The sequence below is a fragment of the Equus quagga genome, chromosome 8, assembly GCF_021613505.1.
Source record: "Equus quagga isolate Etosha38 chromosome 8, UCLA_HA_Equagga_1.0, whole genome shotgun sequence".
Taxonomy (NCBI): domain Eukaryota; kingdom Metazoa; phylum Chordata; class Mammalia; order Perissodactyla; family Equidae; genus Equus; species Equus quagga.
The window spans coordinates 19,484,175-19,505,405 of NC_060274.1; the positions used below are offsets into that span (position 1 = coordinate 19,484,175).

General features: G+C 39.0%; 1 protein-coding gene across 6 annotated transcripts in view; it reads right to left on the reverse strand.

The window, feature by feature from the left end:
• Positions 1–21,231, reverse strand: part of ADGB (androglobin) — a 171,680-nt gene that overhangs the window by 67,006 nt on the left and 83,443 nt on the right. For 5 of the 6 annotated variants that reach the window (XM_046669036.1, XM_046669034.1, XM_046669032.1 and 2 more), the window contains 10 exons: positions 20,592–20,721; positions 16,197–16,230; positions 15,139–15,322; positions 14,665–14,728; positions 11,138–11,240; positions 8,916–9,057; positions 7,500–7,614; positions 3,932–4,099; positions 1,110–1,245; positions 348–485 (listed from right to left, as the gene is read on the reverse strand). In XM_046669036.1, coding sequence (XP_046524992.1) covers positions 348–485; positions 1,110–1,245; positions 3,932–4,099; positions 7,500–7,614; positions 8,916–9,057; positions 11,138–11,240; positions 14,665–14,728; positions 15,139–15,322; positions 16,197–16,230; positions 20,592–20,721 — 1,214 coding nt within the window. The remainder of the gene's footprint in view (positions 1–347; positions 486–1,109; positions 1,246–3,931; positions 4,100–7,499; positions 7,615–8,915; positions 9,058–11,137; positions 11,241–14,664; positions 14,729–15,138; positions 15,323–16,196; positions 16,231–20,591; positions 20,722–21,231) is intronic. The other variant, XM_046669033.1, reaches the window with a different exon arrangement.

The window sequence follows — 21,231 nt, forward strand, 5'->3', positions numbered from 1 at the left end:
CCTGCTGCATTCGGCTGTGTGCTGGAGCTGTATAGAGGAAAAGACCAGTTCCCTATTTTTAAGGAACCTCACAAGAGTTTGGGAAAAAATAGCTGATCAATCACTCACTCATTTATTCATTCAGGAAGTATTTCTTGTGAGCTTACTCTGTGCCAGGCACTGCACAAATTCTGGGAACAAGAGAGTGTGTGTGCTGTCGTGCATCCTGACCTCAAGGAATTTCAGTACTTATAAGAATTAAAAATAATTAGCCAAGTCATAAAGCAGGATGACTCTAAAATAACATACAAACGAATATTCATTTTCATACACACAAGTCTATTTTATAAATGATTGAAAAATTATACCTGGTGTCCTAGCTTTCATAAGCAATCTGACGTAAGACCCTCTCCACATGGCTTGAATTTTAATTGCTGCTGCTACTTCCTCAGGAGAAGACTCTTTATCACTCGCTGGCACAGAATATTTAACGTCTACCCATTCCGCTGGAAAGGGAAAAACAAACTTTGGACTGAAAGTTATATTTATTCCATTTCCCAATTTTCAATGCCTTTCACTGCTAAAGCCTCTGACGGAACAATGCGCCACAACGACAGATGTCTCATTATACTTAAGACGGCCCTCTGTAGGGGGTCCTTTTTCAGAATGTAAACATTCTGGAGAAGGAAAACACACTAAATTGACACCTTAGCAAACTACTATTGATTCTTCTGAGAAAGTCTCAAGAGATTTCTTTCAAAACTGAAAGAAAATTTTACAATGGTAGGAATAGAGCATCGAGAGAAGAGGAAGAGAAGGTTCCTTGGATCAGAGAATCTTCCCAGAATTCCTCAAATCGTACTGTACAGACTGGCGACTTTCCTATTTTTTAAGGTCCGAAACAAATGAACCAGGGGAATTCTGGGCTCCTCCGGAAGTATGGGGGCTCAGCGACACGTGGCGGAAGTTTGGAACCCCGTGAGCATCCCAGGGCACGGCTTGAACGCCACGATGCTGATGCAGATCTGTTCAGCCTGCTCCACGAAAGCTCTGAGTGCACTTGTCTCAGAGTACGTATCTTACATAAGGCTGGGAAACCCCACGTCTAAGTACCTAACATTAATCAGTACCTAAAGAAACATCTTCCAAGGAGGAATCAAGTAAGTCCAAGTCCAGAACCATGGCACGGAATGCAAATTTGAAGTTTGCAAGAGGTTTTGTTATTTGAGTTTTTTTCAGTAAACGCCATAAAGAAATATGAAAAACCTGAAAAAGACAAAATACATTAGTGTGTATATATTATATACATACAATTTTTTTTAAGATTGGCCCTGAACTAACATCTGTTGCCAATCTTCCTCTTTTCTTTTCCTTCTCAACAAGGCTCCCCAGTACGTGGTTGTATATGATAGTTGTAGGTCCTTCTGGTTCTTCTGTGTGGGACGCCACCTCAGCATGGGTTGATGAGTGGTGCTAGGTCCATGCCAGGATCCAAACCGGTGAACCCCAGGCCACTGAAGCAGGACACGTGAACTTAACCACTCGACCACGGGGTCGGCCCCTAGTATATTTTTTAAACCGAGAAAATACCATTACCTTGGTTAATACTGTTATCTAGGTTCTGACCTAGAGGTAAGAGAAACTCTAAAATAACTTTGAATACTCTAAAAATAAAAAAATATATATTTCTCAGATATATACACAATCTAACAGATACTCTTCAAAGTCCCACTCACTCAGTAATAAGGCAAAATTATTTATCCTTTGACTCTTTCTAATTTAATAAAATTTAATCACTACAACAATGTTTATAATGTACCCTCAATCAAAATATAAAAATAAACTGGTTTAGGAGACATATCATAAGATAGAAAATATGGTCCTTGTGCTTAAGCACGTTAAATACAATATTTCATTGATTTTAAGATGCCGTCCCTTATAAGACACACTATTATTTCATGTGCTACAAGAAAGAAAATATGGTACTTAGAGCTTTTAATCACTATCTTAAGTATGTACTTCCTATTGAAAAGCTCTTTTAGATTTATTTGAATGTAGATTTTCATCATATATCACACTGAAACATACATGAAAAAATAAGCCGCATAAGTTGGTTAAGTATTTCAAAACTATTCACATTCAAACTCCTATTCTTGTAAATCACTTTTAGAAAATGCTTAACATCTGTGTCTTCCTATGCAATTTTGTCCTTCATGTTGTCAAAAGCTTTGAAGACGCATCATTGCCTAAAGAGCGTTTGAGTTTTGTCCCTGGGGTTTCTCCCAAGGTACTGACCCCCATTCAATAAGTGTTGATGCAGACTCATTCTTGATCTTACCAAAGAGAACTGACAGAAGGTTTTTAGACAACAAGAACACGTGTTCCTTCTTCCAAATTTTTTCATGGTTTTTATCCTGAAATGCTGAGGATTCCATTTATCCAGTCATGCCACTGAGAATAGCAACCATGTGTTGATAGCTTATTTCTTTTTAGTACGGAATAATATTCCATTGTCTGGGTGTGCCACAGTTTATTTATCGATTCACCTACTGAAAGACATCTTGGTTGCTTTGAAGTTTTGGTAATTTTAAAGCATCTATAAATATATGTGAATAGATGTTTTTATGTACATAAGTTTTCAATTCCCTTGAGTAAATACTAAGGAGGAATCTTAAATGTATGTTACTGAGTTAAAGAAGCCAATATGGAAAGGCTACATACCGTATATGGCTACATCAAATTATATGACACTCTGGAAAAGGCAAAACTATGGAGACAATAAAAAGACCACTGGTTGTCAAGAGTTGGGGTCAGGGAAGGACGAACAGGTTTGGTACAGAGATTTTTTAGGGCAGTGAAAATATTCTTCATGATATCATAGTGATGGATACATGTCATTATACCTTTGTCAAAACCCATAAAGAATACAACACCAAGAATGATCCCTAATGTAAGTTATGGACTCTGGGAGGTGATGATGTGTCAATGTAGGTTGGTCAATTCTAACAAACGTCCCAAGTGGTGGCGGATGTTGATAGTGGGAGCTGCTGTGCCTGTGTGGGGAAGGGGGTATATGGGAAATCTGTACCTTCTTCTCAATTTTGCTGTGAATCAAGAAAATAAAAATAAGAAAATATTAAAAAATAAAATATTTAATAAAATATTTTATATTATATATTATAATGAATATATATAATATTTTACATATATTATATAATATATGTTATAGTTATATGAATAAAGTATTTAATAAAAAATAAATCTGACCAGGTGTCCTCTGTTTTCACTTGTGAAACCTGGCAATGTTACTCTCCAAGAGGCAACCGAGCATGTCTGAAGTCATTTTCAGTTGTCACAACAATGTGCTGCCTGCAGCTAGAAGGCGTGGCCAGCCATGCTGCTACGCATTCTACAGTGCATGGGGCAGCCCCACAACGAAAGTCATCTGGCCCAAAATGTCAACAGTGTCCAGGTTCAAAAACAAGGACCTAGAGGGTACCACAAAGTCTCTTTGTCTCAATTCCTCCAGGCTTTCTGTGAAGCCAGGATGCTACTCAGCCCCAGCAAAGGTACAAGTTTTAACTGTCATGAAGTTAATGCCTCTGAGGACAACTATCTATCAGTGGGAAAAGAGTTGATGGATAAGCGTCACAATCCCCCATCCTTTAGCGGGACCTTCTGAGTGATGTCCTATAAAGTTTACCAGGACCCCCCTGGATGATTGAGCCCCAGCAGCCCACAGCAGTAGATATCACATCATTTAATGAATAATTTTCTCTTTCTCATCTCATTCTTCCCACTCTCTCATTTCTGCTTCTGGAAGTCACTTCCCAAATAGTCTCCGACCAAAATACTTTCTCAGGCTCTGATTTGGGGGGGTTACCTAAAATAAGATATATCATTTTGAATAGAAAGTATCCTCCTGGGAACATCATGTCCCGAGCAGGCTTACCCTGAAGTGCTGGGCAGTTAGCTCCTTGTCACGGAGGGGCAAAGGGTAGTGAGCTGTTTGCAGATCCCTCAGAGCTCTGGGAAGTTTGCGCTTATCTTTGAAATGAGCGATCACATTTCCGACAGCTTTCAAAATGGTTAGCGACTGCTCTGTGAATCGGTAGCTCTCCTGTGAAGACAGAGCATAGCAGCCAGTGTCACTCTCATTTATTCAAGTGTAAATCAGTTTACAGAAATTTAATTTCTGTGGTTATAGTAAACCTCCACTCTATGGTTGATTCGATAGTTATTTCTGGTGGACTTATGAAATCAAAGCATTTGGCTGGGTGCTGTGGCCTCAGAGATTTAAAACAAGGAACCCAATTCCTGCTGTAGTGGGAACACATAGGAAGAACAACTACCCAATATTGGGGGCCAGGGGAAACTTCTCCACTGGATTAATATCCAGAGTTAGTTGTGAAGAATGTCCAGGAATTCTTCTGACAAGAATTAGTCAAGAATTAGACAAGAATTCTTCTGTGCAAGAACTAGTCTGACAAAAACTGTGCAGGGGTCGATGACCGATGGGCAGAGAGGAGTTCAGAGAGAGAGCAATAAAGATCAAAAGACAAGAGTTTGATCTAGCATGGGCTCTGGCTTCCTCTTGCTATCAACTGGGAGGAAACAATAAAAGCAAGATAAGGATATGGAAAAAAGTATGGAGGTTCCTCAAAAAGTTAAAAATGGGCTACCATATGATCCAGCTATCCCACTTCTGAGCATATATTCAAAGGAAACGAAAACAGGATATTGAAGAAATATTTGCACTCCCTTGTTCATTGCAGCATCATTCACAACAGCTAAGATGCGGAAACAACTAAGCATCCATCAGTGGATGAATGGGTAGAGAAGATGTGACATAGATAGAGGAATGTTATTTAGCCACAAGAAAGAAGGAAATCCTGCCAAATGTGACAATATGGATAGACCTTGAGGGCACTGCGCCAAGTGAAAGACAAATACCGCATTCTATCACTTACATGTGGAATCTAAAAAAAAAAAAAAAAACAGTCCAACTCATAGAAACAGAGAGTAGAAAAGTGGTTGCCAGGGACTGAGTGGTGGGGGAAATAGGAACAGGCTGGTCAAAGGGTCCAAACTTTCAGTTACTAGATGAATAAGGTCTGAGGATCTAATGTATAACAAAGTGACTATATTTGATAACATTACGTTGTATAATTGAAACTTGCTAAGAGAGTACAACTTAAATGTTTTCACCAAAAAAAAAATCTAAATATATGAGGTGATAGATGTGTTAATTAACTGGGTGGTAGGTATCCTTTCACAGTGTGTATGTATATCAAACCATCATGATGTACACTTTAAATCTCTTACGATTTTATTTGTCAATTATACTTCAACAAAGCTGGAGGGGGAAAAGAAATTTCAATAAATCTGTAGTTAAAAAAAAAAAAAAACAAAAGAAGAAAACCCCGAGGAGTTTGCAGATTATCTTGATTGGTGTGTGTGGTGGGGGTAGTTAGTTGCTGGTGGAGGAGTTGCCCAAAGCAGACAGCACTTGGAGGTAGCCATAAAGAGGGTGAAGTTGGAGGAAAACTTTGTAAAGCCTTTTTTTCCCCCTTTTCTAGTGGGTGTCATGGTGCAATCAGGAGCAATCATTGCTCCACAGTTCTCTGCAGAAATTTCAAGGGATGGCCCAGCAGCTATTATGCCTAGACAGCCCAGACTTCCTGATGGAATGAGAAGCTGTCGAAAACAGATACAATTGACATGCCACCTTAAGGCATCTCCATTGTTAGTACCGTCAAGTCCATTCCGACTCCCAGCGATCCTGTGCATAGCAGAGCGGAACTCTGCCTGATCTTTTTGTGCCATCACTCTCCCCTTCCAGGGCTCTATCAGACAGTGCTCTGCTGCTTTTCATTGGGTTTTCATGGCCAATCTTTTTGGAAGTGGGTTGCCAAGTCCCTCTTCCTAGTCTGTCTTAGTCTGGAAGCTCTGCTAAAACATGTCCACCATGGTGACCCTGCTGGTATTTGAAATACTGGTGGCATAGCTTTCAGCATCACAGCAACATGCAGCTGCCACAGTATGACATGGACCAACAGACGGGTGGTGTGGTTCCCTGACCAGGAAACGAACTTGGGCCATGGTGGCCGAATCTTAACCACCAGACTACCAGGGCCGGCTTCTCCATTACCTCCTCCCTAACTCCCCAAAGCCTAGGGAAAGACTATTCTTACGTTGTTTCTCCCTGAGGTGAAACCATAACCAGAAAAGTTGTCTGGTCTCTTGGCGGCTTTGGCATTGGGAGTGATCAAGTACCGCTCTGAGGAGCTTGAGTCTCTCTGCTCTTGAACCAGCCCAATCCCCTTTTGCTTCTTCATTAGAACTGAAGACTACTGGGACCTGGCCTTGAGCCCTAATAATTTTTATAAGATGGAAGAGTTGATAACCCCAGGGAAATATGAGTTCACAGACCAAAATAACTAAACATCTAGACAGTTAAATCACCTAAAGAAAGAAACAAACTAGATAATCTATGCTATCTAAAGTAGATTTTTTTTAAAGAAAAAACAAAACAAAAATTTAAAATACGTAGGGTAAACATAACTAAGGGAATAAGGGAAATCTACTTATAAGGTGGGCTTCCTTCTGTGCCCATTGAGGGAGAGGGAGAAGACAGATGAGAGGTGGTGCAGCAAAGAGAAGAAGCAGCCATGGGGAATCCTGCACAAACACTGCCTCGAAAGGCAGGAATGCAGGACTGGAGCATGTCCGAGCCACAGAAACACAGTTTAAGGGAGCTGGCCTTGAGCCATCTTGTTGCTATCCTGGCCAAGAAGTTTACTGGCTGGCTGAGAGGATCCCATCTTATTAATATGAGGACGTGCTATGTGGAGATGGGTTGAGGGAGTGGGTAAAGCTCAATCATGCGGGGCAAGACCCTCCAAATGCACCTGCCCCAAAAATACACCTGCCTACATCTCTAAAGAGGATGTCCTTTTGAGGACAACTAAAACCAGGACAGGACCTCAGGGGAGGTGCCGGTCCCTTGTCTCTTCTTTCAGATCCTGTCAGAGCAGAGGAGCAAGAGAAATTAAGGAGAGACCAAGAGGGGAAAAAGGAGATGAAGAAGCAACAGAACCTTCTCTGGATCCTCTGCTCCTGTATCCCAGAGACAACCACTCCGAATTCCTGAGGCCAAGGAAAGGCTAAATGGAGCATATGATACCAAAATTTTAAACTACATTGAAATGGACTGTACTGATGCTTTATACCCCCCAAAAGACCAAAAATACTATAGGATCTACGTGGGCTGTTAACAGATGTGAAAGGGGATTCAATGGAGCAGAGGTGAAGGTAGTTGTTGGAGAAAAACTAAAATGATTTTATTTGCATCCCTACAGAGTTTATTGTACCTGTCGTATGTGAGAATTTCTTGAAGAATATTCTTAATAGTTTTAAAAGGGAAAAATGGGTAAGTTGAATCAAAAATAGGAATATGGTTTAGCTCAAATTCTTTGAAAATAAGGCACAAAAGAATTCACAGTTGCTAAAATATTTACCGGCTCGAAGTTAGGTAGCACGACATCTTCATCCCCAACGACGAAAGTCATCATGCTGCAGATGTTTATGGAATGCCCCACTGGGGAGTAGGCAGTGAAGAGCAGCATGTGCCTCCTAAAGAGGATGGGGGACATATGAGGACCAGTTCCTTCACTGTAGTCCCTGCCTCTGTTAGTTTCTTGATGACATTTTGCGCTCAAAGTCAAATGTTAGTAAGAGTTGCATTCTTTAACATAGATAAATAAAGACCTTTGAATTTCCACTCCAAAAGAACCCTCAGAGACCATGGAATGTACATTTCACTAATTATGTCAGACAAAACTAGTGACACTAAATGACAAACTTGCACACGCTGGAGATATCCCCATACTCTGAAGTCACATTGCAAAACACTCATCTTGATTTTTCCCTGACAACAGCAATAATTCATGGTGGTATAGGGCTTTGTAGACTTCATAGTCATTTTCTATCACATAGAATTAGCATGATTGATCTTGGGGAATCCAGCAAAAATATTTCTTTCATCTGAAATATGAGGTAATACTTTGAATTTTATTTACCAAAATCAAGAAAAGTTTTTGATTATGTATATTTTCTTTAAAGTGGAAAATGTGATTGTTTAGCAAACTTTACCTTAATTGAAAATAAAATCTAGTAAAACAAACTACAGGTAAAACTATAGATTGGTTGGTAGAGGAAAATGCTATGTTTCCCAATCTATTTTTAAATAAAATCACAGTTCTTGCTAAAGAAGATAGTAAGATTTCCAGGAAAACAAAAAGGATTTTTGGGGCCAGCCTGGTGGCACAGTGGTTAAGTTTGTGCACTCCGCTTCAGTGGCCTGGGGTTCGCAGGCTTGGATCCTGGGTGCAGACATAGTACCACTTGTCAAGCCACACTGTGGTGGCATCCCATGTAAAACAGAGGAAGATTGACACAGATGTTAGCTCAGCGACAATCTTCCTCAAGCAAAAGGAGGAGGATTGGCAACAGATCTTAGCTCAGGGCCAATCTTCCTCAAGCAAAAAGAGGAGGATTGGAAACAGATATTAGCTCAGGTCCCACCTTCCTCACCAAAAAAAATTTTAAATAAATAAATAAACAAAAAGAATTCATAATAAATTAATTTATGGAAATGCAAGGTTAAATAAGTTAAACCATATTCTTTACTAAAGAAATTACCAGACTCCTTGGCAACTATGAATCTTCTAAGAGGAGATTCAATGTACAGCGTTTCTTCAGTTTACCTGTTCATGGAATTATTTTTCTCAAGAATCACAATGATAGATCTGTGCCTTATGAAATCACTTCAAGAAACAACATCCCAGATTCCGTATTGTTTAATTATTTAGTAGTTAATAGTTTCCAAGTCTTCAAAAAATTCTTAGTATGGGAAAAAGGAAGCCATTCCATACCCGACAGGCAGGCGAACTATGGTAGCCTTGGTGGCATAGGTATGAATCTTCAGAACCAGATCGCCTGGCTTCAGAGATTTCCAAGAAACTGTCTCAGCTATAAGTAGTCCAGGCTCTACGGGAGGGCTGCCTTTTGTTAAAGCTTTAGGAAAAATGAAAAATATTAAAATTTGATTGTGAGAGTATAGTTGGCCTTCACTGGTATTGCTTTTTATCCAGTAACAACATTAACAGTAATAATAAAATCAGGAATTAGAGATATTCTAAAAATGTTCATTACTCTTGATAAATCACTATTGGAAGTGATACCCAGGTGGAACCCAGACCTTCCTCCTCTGTCTTATTTTCCTCCTCATAATCATCCCCTTGGGTGAGGAAACCAGGAATGGGAAAGTTAGGAAGAGGAGGACAGACAGGAGCATCTCGGGGTAGTATGCCATCGCTTTTATTATCTACAGCTGTAATCACACTATCCCTCTAGTTGCAATTTTAAAGGAGGAAAAACACCACGTCTAGGAAAATAAGAGATTTTCCTAAGATATTTGCAAAGCTAGGTCAAAATACCCTATTGTTTACTTAAGTTTTGATCTTTGATTCTTAGCTTTGGCCATGTGTAGAAATAGCAAATAACAAAAATTTTATTTTAATGTCAAGTTTTTCTCTTAAAAAGAATAAAGAATATGGACCACGCTTCATTAGTAGCTGAGGGCAATATATTCCTTGCCCTATGTCCACATAACACTCAAGCTGAGGACATAAGGTCACAGCATGACTTGAAACACCTCTACGCAAATAGAATGTTCTAGGACATGGTGTGGCTTAGGAGGTATTGGGTAGGTAGACATACTATGCTTACACCACTAAAGTTTGGAAAGTTTATTCAGCAAGCATTTATCATCCACCTGCTATACACCAGACACCATTCAAAACATTGAGGATATTTTGGTGAAAAATCATAGTCCTCGTTCTCAAAGTTGGGAACATTCAATATGAAGCATTCAGCAAATATTTAGAGAGCCTCTACAGTGCCAGGTACTGTTAGAGTTAGAGGTAAATACTTTAACAAAACAGGCCAAAGAATTAAGGAATGATGCTTTGTGCATATGTGCATGTGTGTGCAAAGGGTTGGCCATAGAAAGGAGCAGGACAGTCCATCCATTTGGATGGGAGGGTAGGCTGACCAGAGCTTGGGAGAGTTGCTGTTGGAAAGATGAAGCAGACCATTTCTGCTGTCTTCTGTCTCTTCTGTGGAAACAGCAGCAAGGTCATCAACTGATAATGAGTGAGGACAAGAGTGGGTGTCAGAGACTGCAAGAAAGAGAGAGAAGGAGAGTGACTTCAAAGTTCGAAATAGTTATCCTTGAGAGTGAGACTGGGAAACATGAAGGAACTAGGGAAATGGTGGCAATGCTTAGAGGCTTTTTTGAGATCTTTGGTCCCCCATTTAAACTGGGGCTAGCTGATATGATTGGTTTTTTTCCCCTCTAGTCACGTTCAGCTGCTCTGATGCAACCACAGTTAGGTGCAGAGTTCAATTGTTGGGTTCAACCAATATTAGGATTTTGCCAGGAAGGTAAGATGAGAGGGTAAGAAGAGCAATTGCGTTGTGGGTACAATTACAATGGTGGATCACGGAACCCATGTTGGGAATGAGAGAAATAAGAATGCGAGGAGAGGGATGGAGAGAGAAAAAGTGGCAGAGCCAGTGGTGGTCCCAGAGGAGTCAAAGAATTGTAGGAGTGGGAGTTCTAGGGAGAGTGAACTGGAGAGTCAGGGGATGGTGGTCAGAGAGCTTGAAATTGGGATGATGTAGCAATTGGTACAGTAAATTCTAAAGTATATTCATGAAAGTAGGGGCCCAAGGTGGGATAGAGGAAAAGATCTTCAGAATTGTCAAATCAAAGAAGAAAGTGTTCATGTTTTTTAATAGATTTTGAAAGAATCAAGAATAGCACATATAGGTGGAAAGAAAAACAATGAGTAGGCATGCCAAAGAGGTGAGTACACGACTACAGCAAGTAGGGGTGTAGGTGCCAAGAGAGCATAACCCTTGATGTCGGAGAAGTAAGACGCTCATAGGATGTGGTGTAAGTGTGACTCCCTCACAGGGTCTGGAGAGGGAATACGTTCCTTCATCTAGAGACTAAAAATCTTCCTCTGCATTTCCCCTGGGCTGAAAGTGAGCCAGGCTTTAAGACTGTAATTTTCTAGAGCCCTCTTACCTCCAGATTCTCCCCAGCGGACCAATGCAGAAAAACAAACCAGTAGTTCAATAGGTTTTAGACTATCCACAAACAGATAGTAGGACACACGTTCATCCGAGAACTGCAAGAAATCAGACCAGTCATTGTACTTAACATCAGTCTATTAATGCTATATTTCTCACTTCTAATAATAATGCAATACCTAGCATTAGACACCACAATAAGTACTGTACAGGTTCAATGATATGAAGAAGATCATACCAGGTGAATGTTGGCAACAGGCTATGGAAGCTGGGTCCGCAGGGCCTGTGTGAAACTGGCTGCTGTGTCAGAGAGAGTCACAGCTCTTCTCCATGAGTAAAGAAAAAGGATACGCCTGTTCCAGAAATCACACATAGAGGAGGAGACTGGGCCCGGGCCGAGCAGTGCTCAGAGAATGGGTCCCTGATAAGTAGACAGGCCGCAGGGTAGCTTTGGTAGAGAACAGAAATGTCTAAAGAGCATGTTAAAAGGTATTTTGCAGAGTGGTATGTGATATAAACCTTCTGTTCCTTCTTTCTACGAGATCTTCAGAAGTATATCCATTGTATGCTAATCACCAGACTGGATTTTTGTTTTGGAGATGCAAAAGAGCCCTGAGTAAAACCAGAAGTTCCTCTAAAGGAAAACCACATAAGAATTACATGAACATGATCTCAATCCATCCTATGTGGGTACTATTGGTATCTATAATTATAGATGAAGGAACTGAAACACAGAGAGGGTGAATAACTTGCCAAAGGTCACAGAGCATGCAAGTAGCAAAGCTGAGATTCAAAAGTAGAGATTCAAAACTATCTACCTGACCCCAAGGCTGGTATTCTCGACTATTATGCTATCATTGCCTTTCCAATTCTCAGTGCTTCAACGTGATTTGACTGATGGTATGTGGTAAACGTGTTACATGAATTTAATTGCAATTATACTTTAAAAGCTTTTCATATTATTTTACAAGAATATTTAAATAGCCAGTTAAAATATGAAAGAAAAATCTCTAGTAGTACTGTGAAAAAGGAAATATTATTTCATTATGACAAGATTGCTAGAAATGCCTGATACAATGTAATGATGTTTTAAGTGATTGCTTTCCCCAAGATTTTCCTATAGTTAGCATTTGGCACTTTATTTCATTTGTTTCCTTTTAGCTGCAACATGTGGGTGATAGAGACAGTTGTTTCAAATATTCACTATCTAAGACTATGCAGGCCCCTGAATTTGCCAGCCCAGCGTGCTCGCCTGAGGAGGAGTTTCTGCACAGAGCTCATTTGCTGTCATTTTTAAGAGTCTGAGAATTTGGGGGTAGAGTGGCCCTGGAGACCACATAAGGGCACTCTGCCCTGGTGCCAGCACAAGGCACTTTTGAGAGCGCCCAGCCCAGGTCCCACACTGAGCACCAATGGATCCTCTAAGGAGTGGGGAGAGGAGAGGTCTCAGTCTCCTTGCTCCCAGTTCAGCTGACAGCGCCTGTGGCCACTAAAATCAGGAATACCTGGCTTCAGACCACAACCCATCCTTCCTTTCAGCCATACTAAAGGCTGTTAAGTTTGCGTTCCAAAACCTTTAAGAAAAAGTTATTGTTTGCTCACAACATTGATAAAAAAATTTCAAAAGAGTGAAGAGACTCATATAGGGATGTCATAATTTTATTTTGCCAAGTTGGGACTTTAAAAGGAAAAAAAAAACCCTATATTTACCATCACTTTAAAAAAAATAAGATTAGAATAAAGAACAGTTGGCCATTTTCCAAACACAGACACATAGATATTAGGATGGTGATATGCAAACTGCCTTTAGTAATAATAAAGACAGCCAACATTTATTTTCGCCAAGTGATAGGCATTCCTCCAAGCATTTTACATACATTATCTCACTTACTTTTAAACTGTAATGACACAGGTCTTTTATTATTGCCATTTTACAGATAACAAAACTGAGGCAAAGAGAATTTAAATAACTTGCTCAAAGTCCCACCCCAAGTGGAGCCTGCATTCAAAACCAGGCAGCCGGCCCCAAGATCCTCCTCTGCTTCTCCCAAAGGCGTGCTCAGGAGAAGAGCATGGGCGCCACGTCAGACAGCCAGTTGTCCTGATGTTTGTGCCACTGCCTAGTTTTGTGATCCTGGGCTATTTACTCAGCCTTGATCTGCCTCAGTTTCCTTACCTGAAAAATGATGATAATAATAATCCTTTCACAGGGCATGCTATGAGGAGTTCATGTAACAAAGAACCGAGGCTGGCAATACAGTAAGCTCCTATAAATGACTGTCATTTTATTATTGCCAATTATTCGAATATATAAATATGCCCAAGTTAACTATAAACCATATACTACTCTCATACCGTACTCTGGGCTCAGTTACTCTAAATGAACAGTTTTATTATCTTTGTAAGTCAAAGCATTCCTCTGGGTGTTTTATAGATAGATTTCAGCACTGGTTGGACCGTTTCTGGCCCCCTCTCCCGGGGTCCAGCCACTACCACAGACCTGATCCTTACTTTCCGATCAGGCCACCAAATACAGAGAGCACCTTTTGAGGATGCTCAAAAGGTTTCTCTGCCTGCATTTTCATCTAGTACAAGTGCGATGGGAAAAGTCATCTCCAAGACTCCTTGCTTCCCCCAGCTCTGCATACTGCTGGTGGAGGTGTGGGATTATCATTGGGCTTGGATGGCCCCATACAAGCAACATGCAAGTTTCAGTACAATTTAGTTTTCCAGAATACCTGTTATATTTTTCCCCCAAATTCCACTCAATGTGAGATTTGTTAATTCATTCATTCAACAACTTTTTATTGAGTTCCTGCCTCATGCCAGGACCAGTATTGCAACTGAACAAAAAGACAGAGTCCTTCTAAAGATTTTGACATCAAGTGGGCAGGGAGGTGGAGGGGCACAGAGAAGTAACTAAACAGGATGGAGGGAGGTAAGTTCTGGGTGAGGATGAGTCATACTTGGTACATACGTGCCTCACCCAGACCCTATGGACAGGGAAGGAGGTCTCAGAGGGTCAAGGACAGCCATGCTGCTCTGAAGGGCTTCTAGGCATTAGCCAGGTGGAAACAATAAGCATGAAGGGGAATGAACTCTGGCCAGAGGGAGGAACACGGGCAAAAATAACAGAAATGGTAGCGAAAACGTGCTCATGTTGTAGGAATTGCACGCAATTTGGTGAACACTAATTGAAATCAAATATAATAAATTTACTTGTGCTTCTCTTTCATTAATTCATAAATCAAAATTTTCTTAACGTGAATTTATACAATAACGCGGCTCAGAATTGAACTACTATGACAACCAGATGGATCACATGTAAGGGTATGAGGTGGCGAAGTCTTGCTCATTTCCCGGAGAATAGATTAGTAGAAGATCCTAATAATTATTTTTTTAGATATGATAATGTTACAAGTTTAGAAATGCTTGATAAATTTGAAGATGTTTTTCACTAGCATGATTCTACTAAAACTTTAAGTATAAGAAGAGAAAGAGAAGAGATCATAATATTTTTACCTTGAATTCTGTTTTTTGAAAGGTCAAGCAATATGAACTTGGCCTGTGGAAAATACATATATTCCTGAAAAACATTATTTAAAAAGGATTATTGCCATTATACCCAACAGACTAGTACTACATGTTAAGTTTCTTAGAATCAAATAATTACAGGCAGAACAAGCTAAAGACACATGAAAGTTAAAAAATAAGAACAATTCAGAGAGAGAAAATTGGTTTCCAGGGCTAGTGGGTGAGGGAAATAGAGAGAGGTTGGTAAAGGGTGCAAACTCTCAGTTATAAGATGGAGAAGGCCTGAGGTTCCATTGTGTAACATGGTGACTACAGGTGATGACAGTGTACCGCAGAACTGAAATTTTCTGAGAGATTATATCAACACTAGACTAATATTGGCTTAACTCTTTTAAGTGATAACTAAAAATTAGTAGCTTCTATATCCACTATATTCAATACACACAAAAAATTTATACTTACTGAAAGCATACACAAAAGTCTTCAAAATCTAGCCATATTTCTTTAGAAACACCATTATTTATTGCTATAAGGTCCTCCTGTGACTTTTCCTGTGTCTCTGTCACCTGGCTGACCAAATCTCTTTCTAAACCGATTCCCTCAGCTTGATGAGCTGCGTCATTCATTCCAAGGTCTGTTAGTTCATCTGTGCAGAGTAGAAGGTAAATATGTCAAACACATCTATGTTGTTAAATATGAAGTTATTAAGATATGGAAAATTGTAGTGGGAAGCTCATAGATCAAAGTCTATTTTGAAAAACATTTACTGATACAATCATTTACATGCAGGCCTCAAGTTTGTGGCGGTCCATACAGAGACACATTTTCATACAGTGGGGAGAATTCAATCATCACTTATCCTCATAATAGAGTATTCAGAAGTTTTGAAATCATTTTCATAAGTTTGTGCACACATTCTTTAGAGATTATAGATATAACAGAAGTTAGCTAGCTTTCGTACTTAAAATATGCTATAGACAGACATAGTCATATAAGAGGGGATGGCTCTGACAACAGAAGAAGAAAGAAAAATTTGAAAGTTTTATTGCAATAAATGCATTTCAGTAAGCCACTTAATCACTCCCTATTGTTAGTGATTCTGTGATCTTATTTTATGTTTATCAAGGAATGCATAAAGTTCTCATACACTTTGTGAACCCATATTTTATATATACACATGCCACATACTTTTTTGGATTTGAAGCTTGGCCAAGTTCTTAGTTAGGAACTGAGGAATTCGTAGTAGTTTCAGCACTTTGATCACAGCACGCATGCATTAAAACACATGAACTTTACTCATGGGCCTTAATCAGATCATCTTTTATTTTGACTTTAAGCTTGAGTTTAACAAGAGAGATTATCTGATTTTTTCAGCCCAGAGCAAATTAGACTCAGCACATCAGAGGAGACACTGGAGAGAGGCTGAGAGCCAGGAGAAGGGAGAACGAAAAGATCTCAAGAAGCAAAGAGCCCTTTGTGCTTTGATGTCTGTGAAAAAAATCATGACATTACTAATTTACCTTTTCCAGATGTAACTTGTGAAGCAAGATTACCCTGTGAATTGAAAGGAATACATTAAGAAACCACTTATAAATTTAACAAAATACTACAGCTTTCTAAAGCATCAAAGTTTTTAAAAGAATTAATAATCTTTAAACATTGAAGAAATAGATTTCTGCAAATAATTACTAAAAAATACAGTAAAACAGAGAATTTATTTTTAACCTTAAAATTCAAAAGATGTGAATTTAATTAAATAATTGGCTGAGGGTTTAAGCTTATGACATTTAAACAAAGAATATGTGAATTTATCATATGATTGAATCTTATAATAAAAGTCAAATTAAAACAGTATCTCTAAGCAGATATATTACTCATTATGAGGCACTTGTCATTAATACAGATTGAGTATAATGAGATTATAATTCACAATTAATCTACAGAGCCTAGAAAGACTGGTTTCAAATTATAAAAGTTGTTCCTCAAAATTTTAACAGGGAAATTAAGTTGAATTTACATGTACAACTGAGTTTTCTCTGTGTAAAAGATAAAATGGCACAAACTCATAGAGACCAATAATGGGTGATGTCAACAATATTTTGGCTCAAGTAAAGCGGATGGAGCAGACAGGAGAGGAGAGATAACTGGATACTAAAGACTAGTGAGAAGCAAGCCCAGCCATGCCTTAGGACCCCAGAAACAATCAGTAGGCATCTGAGAAGGAGAGAACGAGATTTGGGCTGACAACACAAGATTGGGATGTGTGTCTATATCAGGAACAGACAAATCCCCTCTTCTTCTCCCTCATTCCTTCCGGTTTAGCACTGAGCCCTCTTCTGCCTAACCAGGACACTAAAAGTTGCTTCAAGTGGAGAAAGTAATTGAGAAATCTCCGGACGTGAGTTCACAGATACCATGGGAAGCAGAAGAGGCTATGTACAGAGAGGAGAGGAATTAAGCGAAAGACCGCACGCTGAACCTTGGAACTCCCAGCTCCTCTGTGCTGCTGGGCTTCAGTAGCACTGGTGGACAAGTGTACATCAACCTCTGTGACCCTATTCAACCCCACCAGGGAGATTAGAGGACCCTTAACTGGAGAAGCTGATCACAGACAGGGAAACTCCCAGGGAATCTGACATTCAGAGCTAATCTCACCCCAAAATGAAGCTCATTCATTCCCAATTACCTAAATTACAGTCTCCACTCGACAAGCTGTATCCATGTTATAAAGCTGCTCCCAGCAGCAGCTCTTTAATGTCAGAAATTCCTTAAATACTTGTGTACAGCAAAGTGTCACCTGACAATCAAGGAAAGATTCTTACGTGAAGGAAAGAAAATAATGGATGTGGGTTGGGAAGTTCACAGAAAACAAAAACAATAATATGGACAGCAATTTTTAAAATTAGCAATATCAGAAAGATGAGAGGATATTCATCTATCAAATAAGATTCTACAAAAATATAATCAAGAACAAGAGAGAGCTCTGAGAAAGTAAAGTAGGAAAAGTGAAACAAATTCAACAGAAAGCTTGGACAGTAAGTTGATACAAAAGGCTAAGAGACTAAAATAGAAAACTTTTAGAAGAAAACAATAGGTCAAAAGCTTCATGAAATTGTATTTGGCAATGATTTCTTGGAGATGAGACCAAAAGCACAGACAACAAAAGTAAACATAGATTAATTAGAATACATCAAAATTAAAAACTTCTGTGCATCAAAGAACACAGACAATAGAGTGAAAATGTAACCTACAGAATGGGAAAAATATTGGCAAATCATATATCTGATAAAGGGTTAACATCAAGAATATAGAAAGAACTTCTACAAAGAGCAACAACAAAACTTGATTAAAAAATAGGCAAAAGACTTGAATAAACCTTTATCCAAAGAAGATATAGAAATGGTAAACAAGCACATGAAAAGATACTCAACATCACTAATCATTAAGGAAACGTGGATAAAAACTACAATGAGATATCACCTCACACCCATTAGGATGGTTACTATTAAAAAACGACAACAGGAAATAAGAGTTAGTGAGGACGTGAAGAAATTGGAATCCTTGTGCACTCCTGGTGGGAATATAAAATGGTACAGTCGCTATGGAAAACAGTATGGAAATTCCTGAAAAAATTAAAAATGGAATTACCATATGATCCAACAATTCCACAGGTGGGTATATACCCAAAAGAATCGACAGCAGCATCTCTAAGAGATAGTTGTACACTCATCTTCATAGCAGCATTATTCACTCACTGAGTGTTCATCGATGGACGAACGGATAAACAAAATGTGGTATTTACGTACAATGGAATATTATTCAGCCTTAAAAAGGAAAGAAATTCTGACACATGCTACAATATGGATGAACTGTGAAGACACCATACTAAGTCAAATAAGCCAGTCACAAAAATACAAATACCGTATGATTCCACTTACATAAGTTACCGAGAGTAGTCAAATTCATACAGACAAAAAGTCGAATGGTGATTTTAAGGAGCTGAGGAGAGGAGGAATGGGGAATTGTTGTTTAGTGGGTATAGGGTTTTAGCTTTGTAAGATGAAATGAGTTCTGGATATTGCCTGTACAGTAATGTGAATGTACTTAATATTATTGTACTGAGAAGAGGAAATTCTCAAGGAACTGTATAAGAAAATTCCCTACAACTGAAAAACACAAATTCCAGGTTGAACGGGCTCACGGAGAACCCAGTGCAGTTCACATAAAAAACTCATACCAAGGCCAGTCATTGTGAAATTCTATTATTCTAAGGATGAAAAGAAGGTCCAAAAACTTTCCGAGAGGACAGAGAGTCACACGCAAATGATCAAGAATCACAGTGTCGTCTGTACTCTCCAGAGCAGTGCTGTGCTGTACATATACACCATAGAATCCAGGGTCCAGAAAATTAAGACATCCATCACCTCACGTGATGAACATAGTTCACTCTTCTTTGGAGGGGGGGTAGTGATGTTCAATAAAGTTTCAATAAAAAGAGAAACGCTTGAAAGTAGAAGACAAGGGATCAAGGAAGAGCTTCAAAAATTCTGAAAGAAACGACTTGCAAACTAGAATTCTATATCCCACCAAAATATACATCAGGTGGGAAGGTGGGATAGAGACATCTGCAGGCATACAAGTTCTCATAATTTTCACTGCTCCTACGTCTTTTCTCAGGAAGTATTGCAAGGTGTGCCCCATCAAAGTTAGAGTGTAAACTCGGAGAATATACTTTCCAGAAAAGAGGAAATCTGTCAGAGGAAAGAGGTGCAAGCTTCCATTAGTTTGAACTGGAGCAAGAGGGCAAAGGATTCCAGGGGTGACGTCTCCAGGAAAACAATTGGCATTTATAGAATATCTGATGTGTTTGACTGTGTGGCAAACGGTGTTTAGAGGGATTTTATTTTTTTGGTGTTTGGGACGGCCTACCAAGGTGTCCTAGAAGAGCAATCAAATGAAAAAAGGTAGGAATTAGCTTCTACAAAAAGTTGTATAAGAAAAGTTGTATATGTCATGGCAATTACCTCAGCGGTAATAATCTTTACGTAGCTAGGTGCACGTGTATACAGGGTCATTCAACAATGGTCATGGTGCCATCGCTTGCAGCAGTAAGAAACAAGAAGCAGCGAATGTAGTCAATAACATTGTGAAAGATGAAACAAAAATGGCAGGCTAGTCAGATGATAAATACCTTCAACCAGTGAAATGAATGAACTGTGACAGGCAACAAAAGAGACGAATCTCGTCAACCATGTTAAGTGAAAGAAGTCCCAGAAGAATTCATACAAAAACCCATTTAAATAAAATTATTTAACAATTAAACTAACCTAATATTTTTAATAAATATATACATAATTGGCGAAATTAAAAGAGTATGGAAGAGTATGGAGTTGGGGCTGGCCTGGTGGCACAGCAGTTAAGCTTGTACGCTCTGCTTTGGCAGCGTGGGGTTCGCTGGGTCAGATCCTGGGTGCAGAGCTGCACACTGATCATGAAGCCATGCTGTGGCAGCATCTTACATACAAAATAGAGGAAGTTTGGCACAGATGCTAGCTCAGAGATAATCTTCCTCAAGCAAAAAGAGGAAGATTGGCAACAGATGTTATCTCAGGGCCAATCTTCCTAACCAAAAAAAGAAAAGAAAAGAAAAGAGTATAGAGTTGACTAATACCAACTCTGAATGGCAGATAGAAAATATAACCCAGAAGAGACATGCAGGGGACTTCCATACGAGATGACTATTCCATTTTCTGATCTAGGTGATGGATACGTAAGAAGCTTATTTTAACAGTATTCTTTATTCTGTTCAGATGCACCTTATACATTCTTTTTACGTACAGTATATTCCACAGTTTAAGAAAAAATCTTTTATAATTAAGAATTATAAGCATGAATGATAATAGTAACACAGTTACCTGAGACGCAGTTGCCGTCAATTGACTTAAGTCTGTCTGGCTGAGGGTGGCAGTTTCTTCATTTTCAGTAAGGGAAAATAGACTAGATCTTGGAGCCACCCCCTTCTTAATAAAAGATTTTACAAACTGACTAATGGAAAAAAACAAAACAAAACTTCTGTTACCTTAATCTCTTGTTTGAAGTTACCAATAAACAACTGCTATATTTTTATTGAGATATAATTGACATATAATATTATACTAATTTCAGGTGCACAACATGATTTAATATTTGCATATATTACAAAATGATCACGACAACAAGTCTAGTCAACATGTTAGCGTTCATCACCACACATCGCTACAACTTTTTTCCTTGTGATGAGAACTTTTAAGAACTACTCTCTTAGCGAATTTCAAATATGCAATACAGTGCTATTATCTATAGTCACCATGCTGTACATTACACTCCCAGGACTGACTTATCTTATAACTGCAAGTTTGTACATTTTGATCTCCTTCATCCATTTTGTCCACCTCCCCGTCCCCTGCCTCTTGCAACCATCAATCTGTTCTCTATATCTGAGTTTTGTTTTGTTTTAGATTCCACATATATGTGAGATCATATGGTATTTGTTTTTCTCTGTCTGATCTATTTCAC